The sequence below is a fragment of the Miniopterus schreibersii genome (assembly GCF_964146895.1).
Source record: "Miniopterus schreibersii genome assembly, chromosome: 13".
In the NCBI taxonomy this organism is placed as follows: Eukaryota; Metazoa; Chordata; class Mammalia; order Chiroptera; family Miniopteridae; genus Miniopterus; species Miniopterus schreibersii.
Genome location: NC_138113.1, coordinates 48,455,769 through 48,474,392, shown reverse-complemented (window position 1 = coordinate 48,474,392; position 18,624 = coordinate 48,455,769). Strand labels below are relative to the sequence as shown.

General features: G+C 43.5%; 1 protein-coding gene across 1 annotated transcript in view; it reads right to left on the bottom strand.

Annotated features, from left to right (window-relative positions):
* The window catches only part of DNAH6 (dynein axonemal heavy chain 6), a 174,978-nt gene that overhangs the window by 97,550 nt on the left and 58,804 nt on the right, over positions 1-18,624 (bottom strand). The window contains exons 21-33 of the mRNA XM_081157326.1: positions 18,386-18,505; positions 16,137-16,317; positions 13,457-13,553; positions 12,139-12,358; positions 10,368-10,532; positions 10,173-10,283; positions 8,782-8,907; positions 8,541-8,696; positions 8,119-8,280; positions 7,257-7,394; positions 4,577-4,744; positions 2,558-2,706; positions 1,082-1,189 (exon numbers count right to left, since the gene is read on the bottom strand). Coding sequence (XP_081013452.1) covers positions 1,082-1,189; positions 2,558-2,706; positions 4,577-4,744; positions 7,257-7,394; positions 8,119-8,280; positions 8,541-8,696; positions 8,782-8,907; positions 10,173-10,283; positions 10,368-10,532; positions 12,139-12,358; positions 13,457-13,553; positions 16,137-16,317; positions 18,386-18,505 — 1,901 coding nt within the window. The remainder of the gene's footprint in view (positions 1-1,081; positions 1,190-2,557; positions 2,707-4,576; positions 4,745-7,256; positions 7,395-8,118; positions 8,281-8,540; positions 8,697-8,781; positions 8,908-10,172; positions 10,284-10,367; positions 10,533-12,138; positions 12,359-13,456; positions 13,554-16,136; positions 16,318-18,385; positions 18,506-18,624) is intronic.

Here is an 18,624-nt window from a genome sequence, read left to right as displayed (position 1 = left end):
TAGCAAAATGAATGAAAGAATTGATGGGAAAATGGTTTGCTTTGGGAAGTTAGTGAAGGGCAAGGAACTACTGTTTTTCATGAGACTAATTTATGACACTATTTTATTTTTAAAATTACTACATGTCTGTCTTAGATAAACATAAAACTAATTAATGGAAGTAGAAATACATAGATAAAAGCAATCACATTTATGTTAAGCTCAAATCTGATTCTATGGGGGATGGGAAATTTCTTAGATCAGGAACTTATAACCAAATACTAATTTGTATAGCACACAGCCTGATGATCAATATTTTGGAAAACACACACACACACACACACACACACACACACACAAATAACTGGATGGCTCCTAAAATTTTAGTACTTTTATTTTATTTTATACTATTTTGTTGTTGTTGTTAACCCTTACCTGAGGATATTTTTTTCATTGATTTTTTTAGAGAGAGTGGAAGGGAGGAGGGGAGACAGAGAGAGAAACATCGAAGTGAAAGAGAAACATCCATGGGTTGCCTCCCGCACGCGCACCGACCAGGGCCAGGGGTCCAGCCTGCAGCCCAGGTACAGGTACATGCCCTTGACCAGAATTGAACTGACACCCTTCAGTCTGCAGGCTGATGCTCTGACCACTGAGCAAAATCGGCTAGGGCAGTGCCTTTATTTTAAATCAGCAATTTTTAAAAACTGCAATAAGATCTCTAGGAAAGATGAGAAAGTCATCACCTTGTTAGAGACAGATGTGCTTGCAGATTAGACTATCCCTTACCTCTACACACAGCTATGCTTTATTCTGTAACACCTAGAAACTTACCTGGCCTTAGCTGGTGTGGCTCAGTGATTAGAGCATCAGCCCGCGGACTGAAGGGTCCCAGGTTTGATTCCTGCCAAGGGCACATACCTCAGTTGCAGGCTCAATCCCTGGCCCTGGTCTGCTCAAGAGCAGGAGGCAGCCAATCAACGTGTCTCTCTCACATCAATGTTTCTCTCTCTTCCCCCCTTCCCCCTTCCACTCTCTGAAATACAATGGAAATAATATCCTGGGGTGAGGGTTAAAAAAACACACTAACAAACAAACTTACCCGAACAGAACAGCGTCATCTGTTAGGAACTTCGGCAGGTTGGAGTCTCGCAGTGCTCTTATCAACACCACATCTTCACTAAGGTCTGGGTTCTCTCTTTTTAAAGACCTAAATGTAAAAGGATAACTCAGGTGACATTAAGAGAACATAGTATTGAATATGATTTTCCAAACCCACGGGTCAGGGTTCTATGTGCAGAAAACTGTAGGGGGCACCCGCTGCGGGTCGCTGCTGGGAGGGGAGGAGCATGTTCCCTTCGTCCTGAGGGTCCATCTCCATCAGAGCATGCACAGGACTCAGGTCCTGGCTACACAGCCTTGAGAATGGCAAGGACATTTTCTCAAACTCCCACATCAGTCCTCCCTGAATTTACATGCGTCCCTGGATGCATCGTGATGATTGACATCCCTGTGACTCTTTTCTCTCAGCCCAGAACACTCCACTTTGATCTTTTGCTGGCTCTTACTTCCCCTTCGAAACCCAACCCAATGACTCCCTCCTCTAGAAAGTTCCTCCATCCCTCGCAGCAAGCCTTGGGCACAGCCCTGTGGTTGCCCTCACTACATCGTATCCTAGATGATTGCTCATTTGTCTGTCTCGCCCACTGGGCTGTAGCTGTGGTCTTTTGAGTGCAAGAGTATCTGAACTCCTTAGCGTTCCTTCTCCTTAAGTGGTGATCCTGTGAAAAGGAGAAATACTGTACCTGGGGAGGTTCAAAGAAAGGACAGAGGATATAGAAGGGCAGAGATATTTGTGCAAAACCCAGGGATACAGGAGCCAGGCTGAAGGGGCCCTGGATGTGCAGAGCGCAGACCAGCAAGTCACAGCCTGAGAGGAAGGCAAGAGAGGAGACAGTCCCTCAGAGACTCTGGCCAAGCTGCGATTCCAGAGGCAGGAGTTTCAAGAAGATATGAAGGGAGAGGTTGGGGCCTGAAAAAAGAAAAGGCTCGTGCTTTACTAGAACTAGAAAGCAGCTCCGCCCTGGCCCATACTGTAAGGACAGAGGTGAAGTCTTGGACAAAAGCCTGGATGGAAGATAGAATGATAAAACTGAAGTTTTCCGAATGTCTCAGGCTTTTTCAGGTGACATGTACGACTTAATTGTTGTACGTGCATAACAAGCCATGTGCCTTTTAAGTCTAGTCGTCGGTCTTATGTTTGTAAAAGCTTTTGTGCATTAAAACTCAACATATGTGATAAGTTCAGGAGGGAATGAAAGTCAGCCAAAGCCTAGTCTAGATTCAGGTCCGGTCTGGGGCAACTGGGTTGGGCTCACAGTGAAGAACTGACATGGGAGGAGGAGAGATGCCCCATCTCACAGTGGAATAGGAGTGTCAAGATAAGAATGACGACAACAGCAACAGCTAACATTTATTAATCACTTCCTATATTACTTTAAGAACCGTCTGAATCACCCACTTCACGCAGCTGATTGCACGTTCTGACGTTTCACCGTTGGCCACCTTGGTTTCTTACCCAGCCATGACCAGCACAGACTTCACAGCTCTCATGCCAAAGTCATAGTGATCTTGCTGAGAGAGCTGCTCGCTGCAGAGCTTATACATCTGAGTCATTTTTCTTGCTAATATTTTACTGGATTCAAATCCTTCAGAATACAGAATGACCTAGAAAAAGTATAATGCAATGTTTTTTATACTATACTGACAAAAAATATTGGCATAATACCATGGTATTCAAAATCTACTTTAGGCGTTACAGCTCTCCAAGTTGTTATATCATTTCACAAAGAATTATAAAAATTGAAGGGAAAGGGGTTTTCCATGCCACAAGAAGGTGGAAGGTGGGATATTGTATGGGGAGGCCCGAGCTCTGATTCTGGTTTCTTTCTATAGAGGGCAATGTGGCCTTAGTGACACTTGATTCAAAGAATGGAGAACCCACTGCTTGAAAATGTTCCCATCATGGAGGTTGGATGATAGTATAAGGCCTGAGCACAAAAGCAAGACCTGAGCCTCTCACATCTGAAGGTACAGGCTTCCCAGGAGTCCAGGGAAGCTACCCGCAGATCTGCAGCCTCTCCCCTGCCCTAAGAGGCTACCATGCCTCAGGCAAGTTTCTGCAGCCTTGGTTAATAAATCAATAACACAGTGGCGGTGGTGTGGACCCTTCCTCCAATCCATGATCTGCTTGAATCATTGCCATTGGCCTGTGGATGGGGATTTGAGACGATGCAGAGATTTCTCACTGGTGTCTTGTTTGGTTTGCTCTACCACCAATTAGCAAAAAGCTCTGCACACTGCAGGCGATTAAGAATATTTACTGATGACAGACTCTGACTCATTCAATCTGTAACCACAATAAGAAAAGCACTTAGTAGGCTGTTTTTTAATTTCTTCAATTAATTACTGAGTAATATAACAATAGGATGAAACATGAGATGTGAACAAAATGTTGGACTGAGTTCTAAACCTGGTTTTCTTCCTACCAGTTTTGGACAATGAGTGTCATTCATTGTCCCTGTCCACAGAGGGTTTAGAGTGAAGACACCACCTGCATTAAGAGCCTGCCACCTCCCCATGACCTCAGGAGGGGCTTGGGGACCTATGAGACGATGTAAGCATTATACTAATAAAAGCTATAATTTTTCTAATGATAGGATTTGGTATGGTTTATTCTATTCTTCGGTAATTACTTTCACTTCATATAAAGGGCTATTCTAAATTAGCTCTTATCAAAGGAATTAACAGCCACAGGAGTAACCTGTGCTTGAAATGCAGCGCTGAGCACAAGCAGCCTTCTGGAGTCCTGAAAAATGTCTTACACTTTGGTCTTGATGGTCACACGGGGAATCCATGTGTAAGAACTCCCTGAGTTGTACTCCTATGATCTGTGCACTTTACTATATATAAATTATCCCTTTGTAAAAAGTGCCAAGAAAAACTCCATTAGTTCTTTGCTAGTATGAAGACTAGACTCCAAAACCAGTTTAAATAGAAAGATTCCTGGATAGGCACAGAATAAATGCAATACAAATAATTAATGATAACTATTTTTCACGAAGCTGATACAGACTTACAAACCAATCCCCACCCTCCATCACAGTGATCACTATATTCCAGACAACATTCTAGGCATTTAGAGATATAGCATTTACAGAGAGAGAGAGAGAGAGAGAGAGAGAGAGAAAGAGAGAGGGAGGGAGGGAGGGAGGGAGGGAGGGAGGGAGGGAGGGAGGGAGGGAGGGAGGGAGGGAGAGGGAGAGGGAGAGGGGAGAGAGGAGAGAGAGGAGAGAGGAGAGAGGAGAGAGGAGAGAGGAGAGAGGAGAGAGGAGAGAGGAGAGAGGAAAGAGAGAGAGACAAAGGAAACAAAACATTTTAAGTGACAACAATCAATCATATCTATTCTTATGAGCAAACAATGATGTACAACCTTGGCCAGGGTGCATTCATAAAGAAACTTTCTACTTCAAAAGAATCAAATGGTAAATAAAAGAAACGAGCTCAAACTGTTCCTGCTTTATGATGTGAAGCTCACCTCTGCAATCAAGGCATAATTTGGAACCATCATTGCAAAAGGTCTAAACAGGGCTTTCAAATTATCTGGCAGTTCGGTTCTGCCTGCGTATCCAGGATTCATGGTGATGAAGGCTGCACAAGTCATCACCAGCTTTATTTCCCGCCCCTCAAACATGAATCTAGAGAGCTGTTTAAAGGAAAGAAAAAGGGTAAGTTAACACTTCTCCAGACATCTGTAAACTCTTTCACATGATTACTAATGGAGTTAAAATTTGTGCAACAGAGCATTCATCATGCAAAGACATCTGAATTCTACTGTTGGACAACAGGGGACATTTGTCTCCTGATTCTGTCCTACCCACTCCCAATCTCTTCTGGGCTCAGTGTTTCCTGTTCTCTGCCTCCCTGCCCCTATCTTGCCCAATTAGTCTCTTCCGGCCTCATCCAGTCCTGCAGTCTTCTTGGCCTCAACATCTTTTGCTGAGCTTCTTCAATGCAAATTAGGTTTAATGGCCACTAATCCTCTCCACCCACATTTTCTGGTTTTCCCCAATAAAAGCTAGAGTGGAGGTGTGTACAAAGCCCACAGGGAGCAAAGCCCACAGGAGGGGGAAGTCTGCTGGAGAAATGAGGAATGGGGAGAGGCATTTCACCTAGACAACCAGGAGCAGCTATTCCAGTCAAAAGGTGCAGAAACAAGAAACTACACTGCGTGTCCAGGGAATGAGGAGCTACTCGCTCGGCCAAGGGTGGAGTTCTAGAAGGAAAGTGTAGGTAGGCCGAGGCCTGAGCATCAGGAATCTTGCATGCTGGACTAAGGAATTTAGATTTTGTCCTATGGGTGGGGGAAGCAGAGAAGAATTTTGAGCAGCGTGATAGGGTCAAAGGTGGCAGTGGAGAGGCTGGACAGGGCGTCCAGTAAGGAAATGTTATTGGGAAATGCAGAGAGCAAGAATTATGGGGTTATCATTGGGGGACAAGAGGCACCTAGCAGGTAAAATTAATTGGACTTGGTGATGGATGGCTTGGGGTTGATAGTAATGGGGAAAATTCAAGATGACTTCCAGGTCCAGCTGGGCCACTGGATGAAGGCACCATTAAGAATATGAAGAATACAGGGGAAGACCAGGATGGAGCTGGGAGATGTGTCATATCCTGGGCAGAACACTGTGGATGGTACAACAAGAAACCAGTCCTGCTGCCACTAAATTGCTGTTTGTGTTATTGAAACCTGCAAATTTCTTTGCTTTAGTTTCTTAATCTATTCCAGGGGATATATCTCATTCCAACGGTCTCATCTGGCCACTGAGGATGAGATCTGGATAGTCTCAGATGTCCTCCGACCTTCCTGTGACCTCACACGGTTGCTCTCCAGTTGGCAAGGCTTCGATTCTCCCTCCATTCTCTTTGGCCCTTTCTGACTTTCTCCCCATACCTTGCTCTCAGCTCCTTGCTCAGCAAGGTGATAGTGACTTATATGAGTTAAGCTGTATGTGGAGGCACTTGCACTCAACACAGGCCTCCTCAGAGGATCTGGGGGGCAGGAGGATACGTACCTGAAAGGATGCAGACTTTAGGGTCACACAGGTTTAAGTCTACAGGGTTCCCAGAAATATTTTTAAATTTCTTTTCACCTGTAAGTAACCTTGGGGGAATGCCATCTACTTCACAAAGGTTTGGTGTGGAGGTAAAATAAATGTATAAGTATAACAACGCGTACAATTTAGCAGCTCATTAAATTCCAATTTCTGCTTTCTTTTTACTTGTTCTAGAATTTGCTTTTTTGCAGCGGTGATCATCAAAATATCTAAGAACTCTTTAGCAGGGCACCTTCCGACGAGAATGGCCCCTGTCCCTGTAGCTAGAGCCATATCCAGAGGTCCCCTTGCTATGTCAGCATGAATCCTATGGCTGGATGCTGAGGACGTCGGGGGCTCTTCAGGAAGGGGCCAAGTTAGTGGTGGGGGACCCTCTAGGGACTTGGGAATTTAAGTATTAAATTACTGGCAAGGCTATTCTGGTTTATACAGTCTGAGCATCAGTCTGCCCTTTGGTGATCTTATGACCATATCTCAGAAAGTCAGCAGAGTGCTAGGGAACCTGGTCCATACTGCACTGCAATCAGCTTCCCAATATAAACACGTTATATTGGGACATGCTTATATGGGTCACACTCCTTGCCTTCTCCTGTCCAGTGGGTTCTGGGGAGCCGAGTCCCCCTAGATTTCCCAGGACTCCTCTCCCATTCTTCTACTGGCATTAGGCTCAGCCTGGGGGCCATTATGAAGGCGGTGATCCCAGGAGAAGCAGCATTAGAGACACCTAGCAGAGAAGTCAATGTCAAAGGCAAGAACAAGAAAGGGGAGGGAGAAAGTAGGGGGGTGTGTGTGCGCATGTGCATGTGCATGTTGGGGGTGCGAAGAAGAACAGAGTTCCACGAGAGCAGGAACTGAGTTTTACCGACTCTGTGGCCCCAGCACAGTGTCTCATATACGCTTGTTTCTGTGTTGCCTGAATGAGGAATTAACTCTCCCATCAAAGTCCCGTTGCTGTAGTGCTTACCGATTACACTGGAAAGGTGCAATCGGCAGGCGAAAATCAGCTCTGCCCTCCTTAAAATGCAGCAGGCTGTCGGTTCGCTACACACTAAGAGATGCTGCCCCCCCCCCCCCCCCCCGGGCAGCTGCCCTGTGCCTCACCTTTGCGGCTTTGGCGTTCCGAATGGTGATGAGCTGCTGCGCGATGACAGACAGGACCTCGATGTCAATTCGATTAAACTCATCAAAGCAGCACCAGGCCCCTGACTGCGCCAGGCCGCTAAAGAAGCGCCCCATCATCTGAAATCAAAATAATCCCATTCAACTTTGTATGACATAACTGAATTCTGAGCTGAAATATTAAAAAGAAGCGATGCGCACATAAGCAAGAGCTTTATGTGACTACTGGGCTGTGTCAGAAATTGGCACCTTTCTAGGAGAGGAAACAGCTTTTTGTCTTTCTAAAATGATTTGAAGCTAATTTTTATTTTTAAATACCATGACAACCTGACCAACTTTCCTGCTTTTTCATAACCTTCACTCACCTACGTAAGTACTTGACAGGTTCTCAAAGAAACACATGGCATAGATACACTTAAGGGCTTTAAAAAACCTTGAAGAATGTTCCAAACGGAAGATTTCATTGTCTTTTTTCTCTAAGTAAGATTGCTTATTTCCTAGTTTGAAACTAATTTCCTCCTTCTGATGTTTAAACAGTTCCTATGTTGTTTTATCTTCAGCAGACTCTGAGAAAATCAGTTCCCCATCACTAATATGATACCATATTTTAAAAAAAATCTTTATTATTGAAAGTTTTGCAGATATCCTATTTTTCCCCCATTGACCCCTTCTACCCTGCACCTGATCCCCGCCCCAAGCCATCACCCCATTGTTGTCTGTGTCCATGGGTTATGCATACATGCATATAAGTTCTTTGGTTAATCTCTTCCCACCCACCCCCTTCCCTCTGTCTCTGGATCTATTTTGTTCATCAGTTTATTGTGTTCAGATGCCGGGACAGTACCTTGTAGTCCAAACCATCCGAACAATTAAAGACCACACACTGGATGGCAAGAGCTTTTGCTAGGTCTTTGGTAGTCTCAGTTTTCCCAGTGCCAGCGGGACCAGCTGGTGCGCCTCCCAGGTCGAGCTGCAAAGCCCCCATGAGGCACAGATAGCAGCGATCCTAAAGACATCGATAAATTGTCATTATTGAAGGGAACTGACTGTAGCCACAAAATCATAAGTCCTTCCCTTTTAAAGATTTTGTAGTCATTGAAATATGCTCAAAGATCCAGGCACATAATTAATGCAAACCTCTGCTTCGCAAAGATATATTCACAGTAAATCCTTTCAAGAGTTAATGTTAGACAAAACTTTTCCAGACTATTTTGATAAAATAAAGCACTCATATTTCAGCATTAACCTAAGTGACCAGTAACTTACCGTGAGAGGAGTAATAACCAATCTTGGGCATGCACCCAAATATTCATAGGCATAAGTGTACTGAGAGAGCGCCATTCTAGCCACACAGTTATCTATGTCTGTGTACCAATAATAGCGCAGTTGTCTCTGCCAGTCAAAGGATTCGACTTCTTCTACCTACATAAGTGATAACAATGATAAGCACATTAGATGCACTAATTTCAGAAAGTAATATATGATTTTACTTAAATGAAACAGGTACCTTGGCTTGAATAAGTTCGGTGACAATGTCTCTTGCATGTACATCAATAGTAATTAAGGCAGTTATGATGTTTCTGTGTAATTTAGAAAGATGGCCTCGAACCAGTGCAGCCAGGGCATTTAATCTCTACAAAAGTGAAATTATCATAATGAACTTTCAAAAATCAGCTTACATATATTAAATTTGGAGTCGACATTTCCCAAAACTATCTAATTTTAAGAATCTATGATTCTATGACCAAAAAAGACAACAGTTTAATTTATTTAATTCCTACAACACTTCTATGACATTCCTACTGTCTCTACCCCCATTTCCCATGAGAGGAAACTGAGAGTCAGAGAAGGTGAGTAACTTAGTGGCAGTCACACAGTTATGGAGTGGTAGAAATGAGACAAGTAGACATTCGCCTAGGAAAAAAAGCCCATGCTCTTAACCACCATGTGGTACTGTTGCTAGAGAAGACTGTTTTTCCCTAAAAATTAAATGAGATTAAGGTAATATACCTCATTTTGGGGGTAGTTATTCTTTTGATAATCAGAAAATGTGAGCATTTTAAGCAAGCCAAAGGCTGATTAAATGAAAGCATTTTTGATAGGTTGAGCTCCTGATTCTCACCTACATAGTTAAATCTTTTCCAAAGAAGAGCAACTGACACTTTTCAGTCCCGAAGGCCTTGAACTGCTGTGCTGAGTTCTCCATAAATCATAATCAGGGACCCACCTCCACACAGAGGTCAACAGGACTTTCTTAGGGAGTCTTTTCTCTTCTCTGGGCTCTTTGACATGAAATACTATTGAGGACCTTCAATTCTACTGAGGAGCTCCTCCTCTTTCTGTTTTAAGGGTGATTCTTTAAAAATGCAACGGTGCTCAGAAGGAGAACTGAATTTGGAGTAAAAGATTAGGCAGAGCTATAAAACGGCAGGTCCCAACTATAGCTTAAAAATTCTTGTAGAATGGCATTTATATTCATTCCATTATTAATCATTTTATTGATAGTTGCCTGAGGGTTCTAAAGCACATCCTGAGCCTAAGAAGAGACATGGAAGAAATTTTGGGGTTTCCCTGGATTGAATAAACTGTGAGAGACAACCAGGACCCAGTAAATACAATCTCTCCTTAAACAGTGCAAAATTTATAATCCTGACGTTTTCCTCTTAAATTGTTTTTCTCTATTTTTATAAGTATTCACATAAAATAATGCACAAACACCAAGGTAGTGGCCCTAAGAAAACTTGACCATAAATGGTTTTAGTGAGAACCCCAAAGCCCTGTAAGTCACATCAGAGCATTGCATTTGTGAAAGGGAACTTCTTTTAACCATGCTAATAAAAGCCACTGAGACCATCTTGCCCAGCAGTATGTTCAATGTCACCCTGTTAAAAATCTCACCTCAAAGCTGACTCTTTCAAAAGCTTCCAGGGCCTCTAAACGATTCCCATCTCTTTCCAAACACTCAGTCAAATCGCGGCACCAAATGACTTGAGAAATGGTCAGGATCACCTGCATGGCAACATCTTCCTTGAGAACGTGATACATCTCACTGAAATGGGAGTCAGAGCTGGAAACTTAAGGAGTGTCACTCACCTGAGAAGGGTGGCCAGCTATCACCCACTCGGTCCTCAGCTTCACCTGATAGTCGGCGATGGCAGCTTTGCACAGGCGACGCAGAGACGAGAACATGGCTTCTTCCACTTTGCCGAGCCATTCCTCCACGTTGCCTCGGGCCTTGAGGCCTTTTCCCAGGCTAACCTAGAAAACAGTCAGAGCCACGACAATATGGCCCATGTGGGACTTGTTGGCTGTCCATCCTGTCCTTCAGTAGCGGAACGCTGGGCCACGGAAACGCTGAAGCCTGACCAAAAAATCCTGGAACTTTCTATTGCTACCCCACTCTGTACCTCTCTTTGCCCCCTCTACTGATTGCTGTATTTGACTGCTTCCCTTTGGGACCAACTCCCTGCAAGAGAAGTCTACGTGCCCTACATAAATTCCTTCACTTTCTTTTCCCGCTCACTGCCATCTGATTGTTGGCCCCAAGCACTCCTCTAACCTATCAAGGTCTGTAAGGTTAGCGACATTCTCCCAACTGTCAACTTCAACTGGCAATTTTCAGTCCTTTTCATATTTCTCTTGAGTTTCCAGTGACCTGACTGCTTGTCTGAATCTCCTGCATCTGTCCTTCTTCTACCCTCCCTTTAAATTTCACGTTTCCCCTGGATCCTAACCACGGTCCTCCCTTCTCTCTTCTTCTGCACTAGGGGTGAGCAAATTCTTTTGCAAGATCAATTCAGGACAAGTCAAATGTTGACAGGCTCCTTCACTCGCATAGAGACAGCACCGTGCTCTAACTGGGCTGAAACCCTTGGCATTTCCCTGCACAGGTGCTCTGTACGGAATGCTCTCCCTCCCTCGGCTCCCCTCCCTCTTCCTTGGCTGTCCCTGTGGGTATGGGCACGTGTGTGCACCTGTGTGTGAAGTCACTTGGTTCTGCTAATACATTCACTTGCTTGGTATTTACCGTATGCCAGGCCCTGTGCAGTGCCCTGGAGACACCACTGCCAAAAACGAGAACACTTTCAGAGCAGGCATTGGGAACTGCTCTCAGTAATTTACATATAGTAACACTTGAAAATCTTCAACATCTCATTAATTATGCACTATTACTAACCCCCTTTTATGGTTGGGACTTGAATCCAGGTGGCACAGCGGTAGAACTGGTGCTCTTAGCCCATCCACTCTTGTGCCTCTTGTGAAGTTGAGCAAGACATGGCTCCGCTTTCTCCACTCTGTTCCCAAGAACAGAGCATGTGCCTCTGTTACTGCACTTACTGACCTACTTTTCAGTGTTTGCTTAACTATGTCTCCCCTAGAGTGCTTGGAGGGCAAGAGTTTTAGCTTGGTTATCCCTGAAACCGCTGAGCCAGCAGAGTCCCAGTAGCAGGAGCGCTTGATGGATGCCTAGAGTGACAATGAATAAACCTCTACCCTAAACCCTGGAAGAGTTCTCCTATAGGGACCTGAAGAGTATTCCCCTAAGTGAAATAAGCCAGTCAGAGAAAGACAAGTATCACATGATCTCACTCATCTGTGGAATCTAATGAACGAAATAAACTGACGGACAAAATAGATCCAGAGACATGGAAGCGTGGAACAGACTGACATATCTCAGAGGGAAGGGGGAGCAGAAAGAGATTAACCAAATAACTTAAATGCATATATGTATAACCCATGGACATGGACAACAGTGAGGTAGGCCTGGGGTGGGGAGATGGGTGAGAGTGGAAGGGGGGTCAATGGGGGAAAAGGGGGGACATCTGTAATACTTTCAACAACGAAGAAACAAAAAGCCCCTCACCCTTTCTCCCTCTGGAGACAGCATTGCTAAAATATCATTAGTATAAACTTTTTCTGGCTCTCCATCCACACCAGGAATTTTTCCTTCAGCAGGAGGCATGAGAGCAAACTCAAGCCTTGAGATGGAGTCGAAGCATTTCCTTAAGTGCGGCTGCACAGCTTGAGGATTTCGTGTCTGGGCCAAAATCTCCAGAAGCTCATCATTTGACAAGAAGTAAAACCTGGATTAAAATAATACTTAATATAACTTGAAAGTGAAGCAAAGCCTTATGTAGACTACACAAGATAAATTCCTCAGCCACATCTCTTCCCCATCCACTGATTTCCTGGACCTCCAAGCCCACTGGTCTCAGGATTCTAGGGATGCCATATGTCTCTAAATACAGTTGTTGTGAATATTAGTGCAGATGCATCTCGAACATCTAGAATTAGTGCCTGGTAAATAAAAGATAAATATTTTTCATAAAAATTGTAAAAAATGCAGGCTCTTGCTATCACACTGGTTTGTTCACGTGCCTGTGTTTCTTGTCTATGAGCTTCTACAGTGACGATATATTACTTGTTTTCCCTAGAAGCTCACCTAGTATCTCACACACACCTGGCAGTCAGCACATAATTTGTTGGCCAGATGTATGGCTGGTCACAGGAACTTTATTTGGTTCTGTGAATATATGCATGTGGGCCATACATGTGATTTTCTCAGAACCTATTCCACAGGGCCATTTGGAGGCATGAAGAAACCTTAGGAAAAGAGCCAGAGAAAGTGCATATCTGGACACCCAGGGTTCGAGAGAATCCCATGAGTCCAAGACAGGCCCCACATGGCAAGAGAGGGGGCCAGGTGGGAGCCAGCCAAGTCAGGCTTTTTCTGTCACCTTCCCCCGCCTCCCTTCCCTTCTCCACACTGGAATTTGTGAAATAATCTCTTAGACAACTTCTACAGTCTTAGGTCACCCATTAACCTAAAGAAACCTGCTCAGACAACACAGTTCCCTCCAACTTTTCACATACACATTTGTGGACACAAGGACACGTGGGCACATACATAACACACACAACAGTGAAGCAATGCTGCAATCATAATCCTTCCAGCACCTTGGGTACTTAGCCACTTAAACCTTCACCAAATACGGCACCTTACCTTGAGATTTACACTCCCTAATCAAGATATTAGCTGGACTGCCATTATCACATATCTTTTGTGTTTCCCTCTGACTCCCTGATGTTTTGAGGTTATAGTTTGTTTTTAAGTATATCCTTTTAAATTAATGGATAGTCTTAACTATTAAAAAATATTATAGGTTATTTTATAAACTCACCTGGGAAAGATAACTCTTTTTGATTCTAAATATGCCTCTAGACACTTCTGAATCTGGTCAAGTAATGCATTATTATTTTGAAATGTCTCCAAGAGTCCTGTTCATTGAAAAATAAAGGTATTGGTAAAATTGTGTTACAATAAACAGAGAATATAATTTTAAGTGGAAATAAAATATGATCAGTTGTGTGTTTTTTATACTCATTTGAGGATATTTCTTTTCTATTGCTTTTCAAAGAGAGAGAGAGAGAGAAACATCGATGTGAGAGAGACACATCGATTGGTTGCCTCCTGCATGTGCCCCAACTGGGGCCAGGGATGGAGCCTGCAACCGAGGTACGTGCCCTTGGCTAGAATCGAACCCCAGACCCTTTAGTCCAAAGGCCAATGCTCTACCCACTGAGCCAAATCGGCTAGGGCTGATCACATTTTTAAAGCTTTGGTTTTATTTGGTAAAAACAATCTAATAAATTAAAATTTGCGGGGTTGGCTAAAATGATAAAGTATTAATGAAATTAATCTTAATCTTAACATTTACCATAGTTGAACAGAATTTAATTTGAAACATTTTTAGCTGGCATCCCTCCCTTTTGAGGGGCTGAGCGTGCACAAACCAGAGCCAAACAGTTGTCTTCTTGACCCTCCAAACAAAGCCATTCTCTGAACTTTCTTCCTCATGTCTTCTGTTTCCTCTGCCATCTTTAGATGCTGAAATTATGGCAACGGGATCCTACTTCTTTATCACTAAACTCTAGCACCTTAAGGAGCAAGATTCATGTCTTACTTAACTTTGAAGTTTTGGTGCCTATCACAGTCCTTGGCTTACCTGCCCATTCAAGAATCAAACCCAGTGTTTTCCATCGTCCCAAAGGATGTGACCAATGACCCAATCTAACACCCAAGCCCCTCCACCCAAGCTCACCTCTCTGGACTCACCTCCTAAGCCCTTCTCCTTGTGCACATGATTCCAACCCACAGTGGCTTCCTTTCTAACAACTGTGCATCTAAGTACCCTTGTTCATCTCTCTGCCTTTAACAATACTCCTCAGGCACGCATACATGTCTCATTCCCTCGTTTCTACAGGTTTCTGCTCAAAAACCATTTGATCAAAAAGGCCTCCCCCTTTTCCCTCCCTCCCTCCTTCTTTCCCTCTCTCTCTCTCTCTCTCTCAGACACACACACACACACACACACACACACACACACACACACGGCTACTCTAGCCCCTTTACCTTGCTTAATTTTAATTTTTCTTCATAGCTTTATCATCACCTGAAACAATATATACAGGTCCACACTTCTTTATCTGAAATTCCTAGGTCTAGTTATATTTTGGAATCAGATTTTTTTTTATTTCAAAAGTTATATAATAAATCCAGTAGGGACTGGGGCAGCACTCTGTAATCAAACGCATTAATATTTTTGCAGCAAAAGATTTGAATATGCACATTAAGTGGATGTGGTAAGCAGAACTAAGGTCTCTCAGGGATGTCCATGTCCCAATTCCCAGAACCTGAGAATATGCTAGTTGATATGGAAAAAGCAACCTGGCAGCTGTGATTAAGTTAAGGATCGTGGGATGGGGAGATTATCGTAGATCATCCCATAGACCCAATGTGATCACAGGGTCTTTATAAGAGGGAAGGCAGGATGGTCAAAGGCAGAGAAGGAGCTGTGATGACAAAAGCAGAGGATGGAGTGATGCAATTCCTGGCTCGAAGGGAACCAGAGGCAAGGAATGTGGGCAGCCTCTAGAAGCCCCAAAGTTTTAAAATTTTTAATTCTATCCTGCCATAAAGCTTTTTCCTTTCTGTTTCTGTTTTATGGAAGAGTCTTTGGTCAAAAAAGATAGTCCAGCAGGCTCCCTCTGCTTGGCAGGGCAGTTATCTGGGGGTATTTACCGGGACAGGTTATGTGTTGCCATTTTTGGAGCAAGCAGACTTGCTGAGGCTTGGCTCCAAATCATCAAGTTCAATAACCATGTATGTGCTGCAAAGAGTTTGATGCCACATCCCTAGAAATGGAACTTATTAAAACACATGTCAGCATTGAGATTAGAATTGCAATTGGTGGCAATATTTTTAACTGATTTTAATGAGTTGTTTAAAAGTAAGGTACTGAGCTCTGGCTGGTGTGGCTCAGTTGGCTGGAGTGTCGTCCTGTACAATGAAAGGTCATGGGTTCGATTCCTGGTCAGGGCGCATGCCTAGGTTTTGGGTTTGATCCCTGGTTGGGGTGTGTATGGAAGGCAATCAGTGGATGTTTCTTTCTCACATAGATGTTCCTCTTTCTCCCTCTCTCTCTGAAATAATAGGAACATATCTTCTGGTGAAGATTCAAAGCAAATAAGGTATGGAAATTTTTATGGTTACAAGTTTGTGAGAGCTTTAGCAGAATGGGCCAGTGGGAGGTAACTGTTATGTCTTGTAGTCAAAATTGTGAAATGGAAGCATGACCGACACTGCGGCGGCCTCCCCAAATTATAGAGGGCAAGCAGCGGAATAATAGCAGTTCAATCCACACCGCAAGAGCGTCAAATGTGCTACAACTATCTCCGGTCACCAGTGCTGACTAGAGTTAAGGGTTGAGTGCACCACTTATTATTAGTCTCTTCCAAGTGATAAACGTTTCAGATGATTGTTAAAGTCTTTTCGTTTGTTTTTAAGTTTTTGTTTTATACCTGGTTGAGTGGCCGCTCGAAGAGCGTTAGGCAGCCGGTTCACCTTCCTCATGATCTCTTTCCATGACTTATCCACCTGGAGGAACATCTTGGCCTCTGCAGGCAACTGCCTCTGAATATCTGGAGCATTAAATATACTTTCCAGGTAGAGCCAGTTTCTCTGGCAGTTCAGCCACTCTTCCTGGGAGGAAAATAGGGACATTGTCAAATTTTAAAGCCACATTGAAAACATTGAGTACACTGAAAATAACTGTGTGGAGATTCGCTGTTTTTCCTTTTGGGGGCTTCTTGCAGGTCCGCTGAAATGAAACCTCCTTAAAGGGTCCAAGGCTGCCTCAGCCTAATTTCAAGCCATTTTCTACTGAATAGAGTTCTAATGAGTCTATTGTGTGGTAATCAGGATGGAGCCAGAGAAAGAAGATTAAAATGCCCAGAGGAGACATTTGGGGGTGGGGTGGGGAGTGGTGGCAAGATGCTTATTTAAAAGAAATCTGAAGGGATGGGAAGTGAGAAGGTTAGTGACTATTTCCTAATACGGGGTATGGCAAAAGTAGGCTTACCATTGTGAGTATGCGAAACACGGTTTATTCTTGTATTATTATTTATCATTTATTGTATTATTTTCCATGTGAACAATTGTAAACCTACTTTTGCCTAACCCTGTATAGAAAGGGTTATCAAAAAAATTTTTTTCAATTACCTGTCTATTCTTCCCTCCCCCCCTTTTAAAAAAAGAAGTATGATTCATTTTCTTCAATCAAAAAAGTCAAGCCTGCTAGTGACAGAACATGTGGCAAATACAGGCGAATGGGAGGAGGAAGGGCCTTACTCACTGCTTCTCCTCTTAGAGACAATCACTGCTAATCAGGGAAACCAGAAATGCAGCGTCAGAACTGACGTCTACAGACCTCACCCTTCTCTGTGCCTCCTGCCCAAGATCCATGAAAGAGTTTCTCACTTCTTATTCTAGATTCGGGGGTCACACATAAGCACTAATGTCAAAAACACTCCCCTGGTTTATCTCAGGTCCCACACTTTCTATTCTCTGGAAGGACCCAATAGTCAGCACTGGGTTCTTCCAAGGATGCTCTATGGAAACATGTCCTTTACTTTGATCTACAGTCCCTCCCTTCATAGGGCTCAGCCATCAGTACAGAAGGCTGGACGGAGGTCAGATTATAAAGTGTTCATTGAAGAGATGGACTCCTGAAAAAGATCTCTATGAAACAAAGTTGAAACAAATAGTTTCTTCCTACTAGCATCCTTGTTAGTTCACAGACAGCTCTTCATATTAGAAGACGTATCTAGAAACCTAAACATAACTAAATCAAGCAAAAAAGCTGAAGTCTAAGAAAGCGACTGGATGGGAACAAAGTGAGATCAGTGTGAGTGAGTTCTCTGCTTTGCTCTGGGGTAACTGGAAGTAGAATAAAATTAAAAGGTGTGTGCGCCAGAAGGAAAGGTGCCAAGGAGCCTTCAAGCAACAGCGAGTGTTTTTCTACAGCTATGAGGTAGCTGTGGCCAGACTCTTAAGGTGGCCCCCAGGATCTGCTGTTCACACCCTTGGGTGACCCTCTCCCCTTGAGTGTCAGGTGCTTGCTTACAGCCATGTAGAGAACACGGCAAAGGTCACAGGCTGTACACAACTATGTGTACATTCCTCCTGCTGGGAGTCTTTCTCTTCCTTGCTAGATTGATGAAGTGTGTTGTCATGTTGGGGGAAGTCCACATGGGAAAAAACTGTGGGCAACAGTAGGAGCTGAGGATGGCCTCCAGGAAACAGCTAAGAAGAAACTGAAGCCTTAATCAGAGTTGCAAGGAAATAATTTCTGCCAGCAACCTGAGTGAGCTTGAAAGTGGATCCCTCTTTAGTTAAATCTCTGATAAGAACCCAGTCCTGCACCCCATCTTTACTGAACCCTTGTGAGACCCAAAGTAGGAGACCCAGGTAAGCCACACCTGAACTACTGACCCACAGAAACTGCGGGATAATAAACGTATATTATTTTATTCCACAAAGTTTGTGGTATTTTGTTTCGCAGCAATAATGACCAATATAAGGGTGATGGGACAATCTTGTAGAAAATAGCTCAATATATTTGCCTTTTCCTTACATTCTGAACATAAGATACCATCAATTAAATATTACATCTAAACTATATAATATTTAAGTGATTGAGCAAATGATTTCTAAGGTCCAGTGGCTCTCCAGTTCTCTGAACCCCTGAACTGAAATTATCCTTACTCACCAGTGTTTGATTAAATAAAGCAAGTTGTTTCTGCCAGTCATCCACTCGAGTCTTCAGCGGACCAACATAACGTGACGAGGCGATGGTGGCGACATTGATGGTGCTGTCATCAAGAAGGACCTTTAAAGAAAGCAGAAAATGATGTAACATCAGGTGCTTGTGCTCTCAAAGATAATTACAGATATTTAATGCCAAGAGTCCATTTAAAATCCAACTTCTTGAGTGAAGCGTTTAGCCCC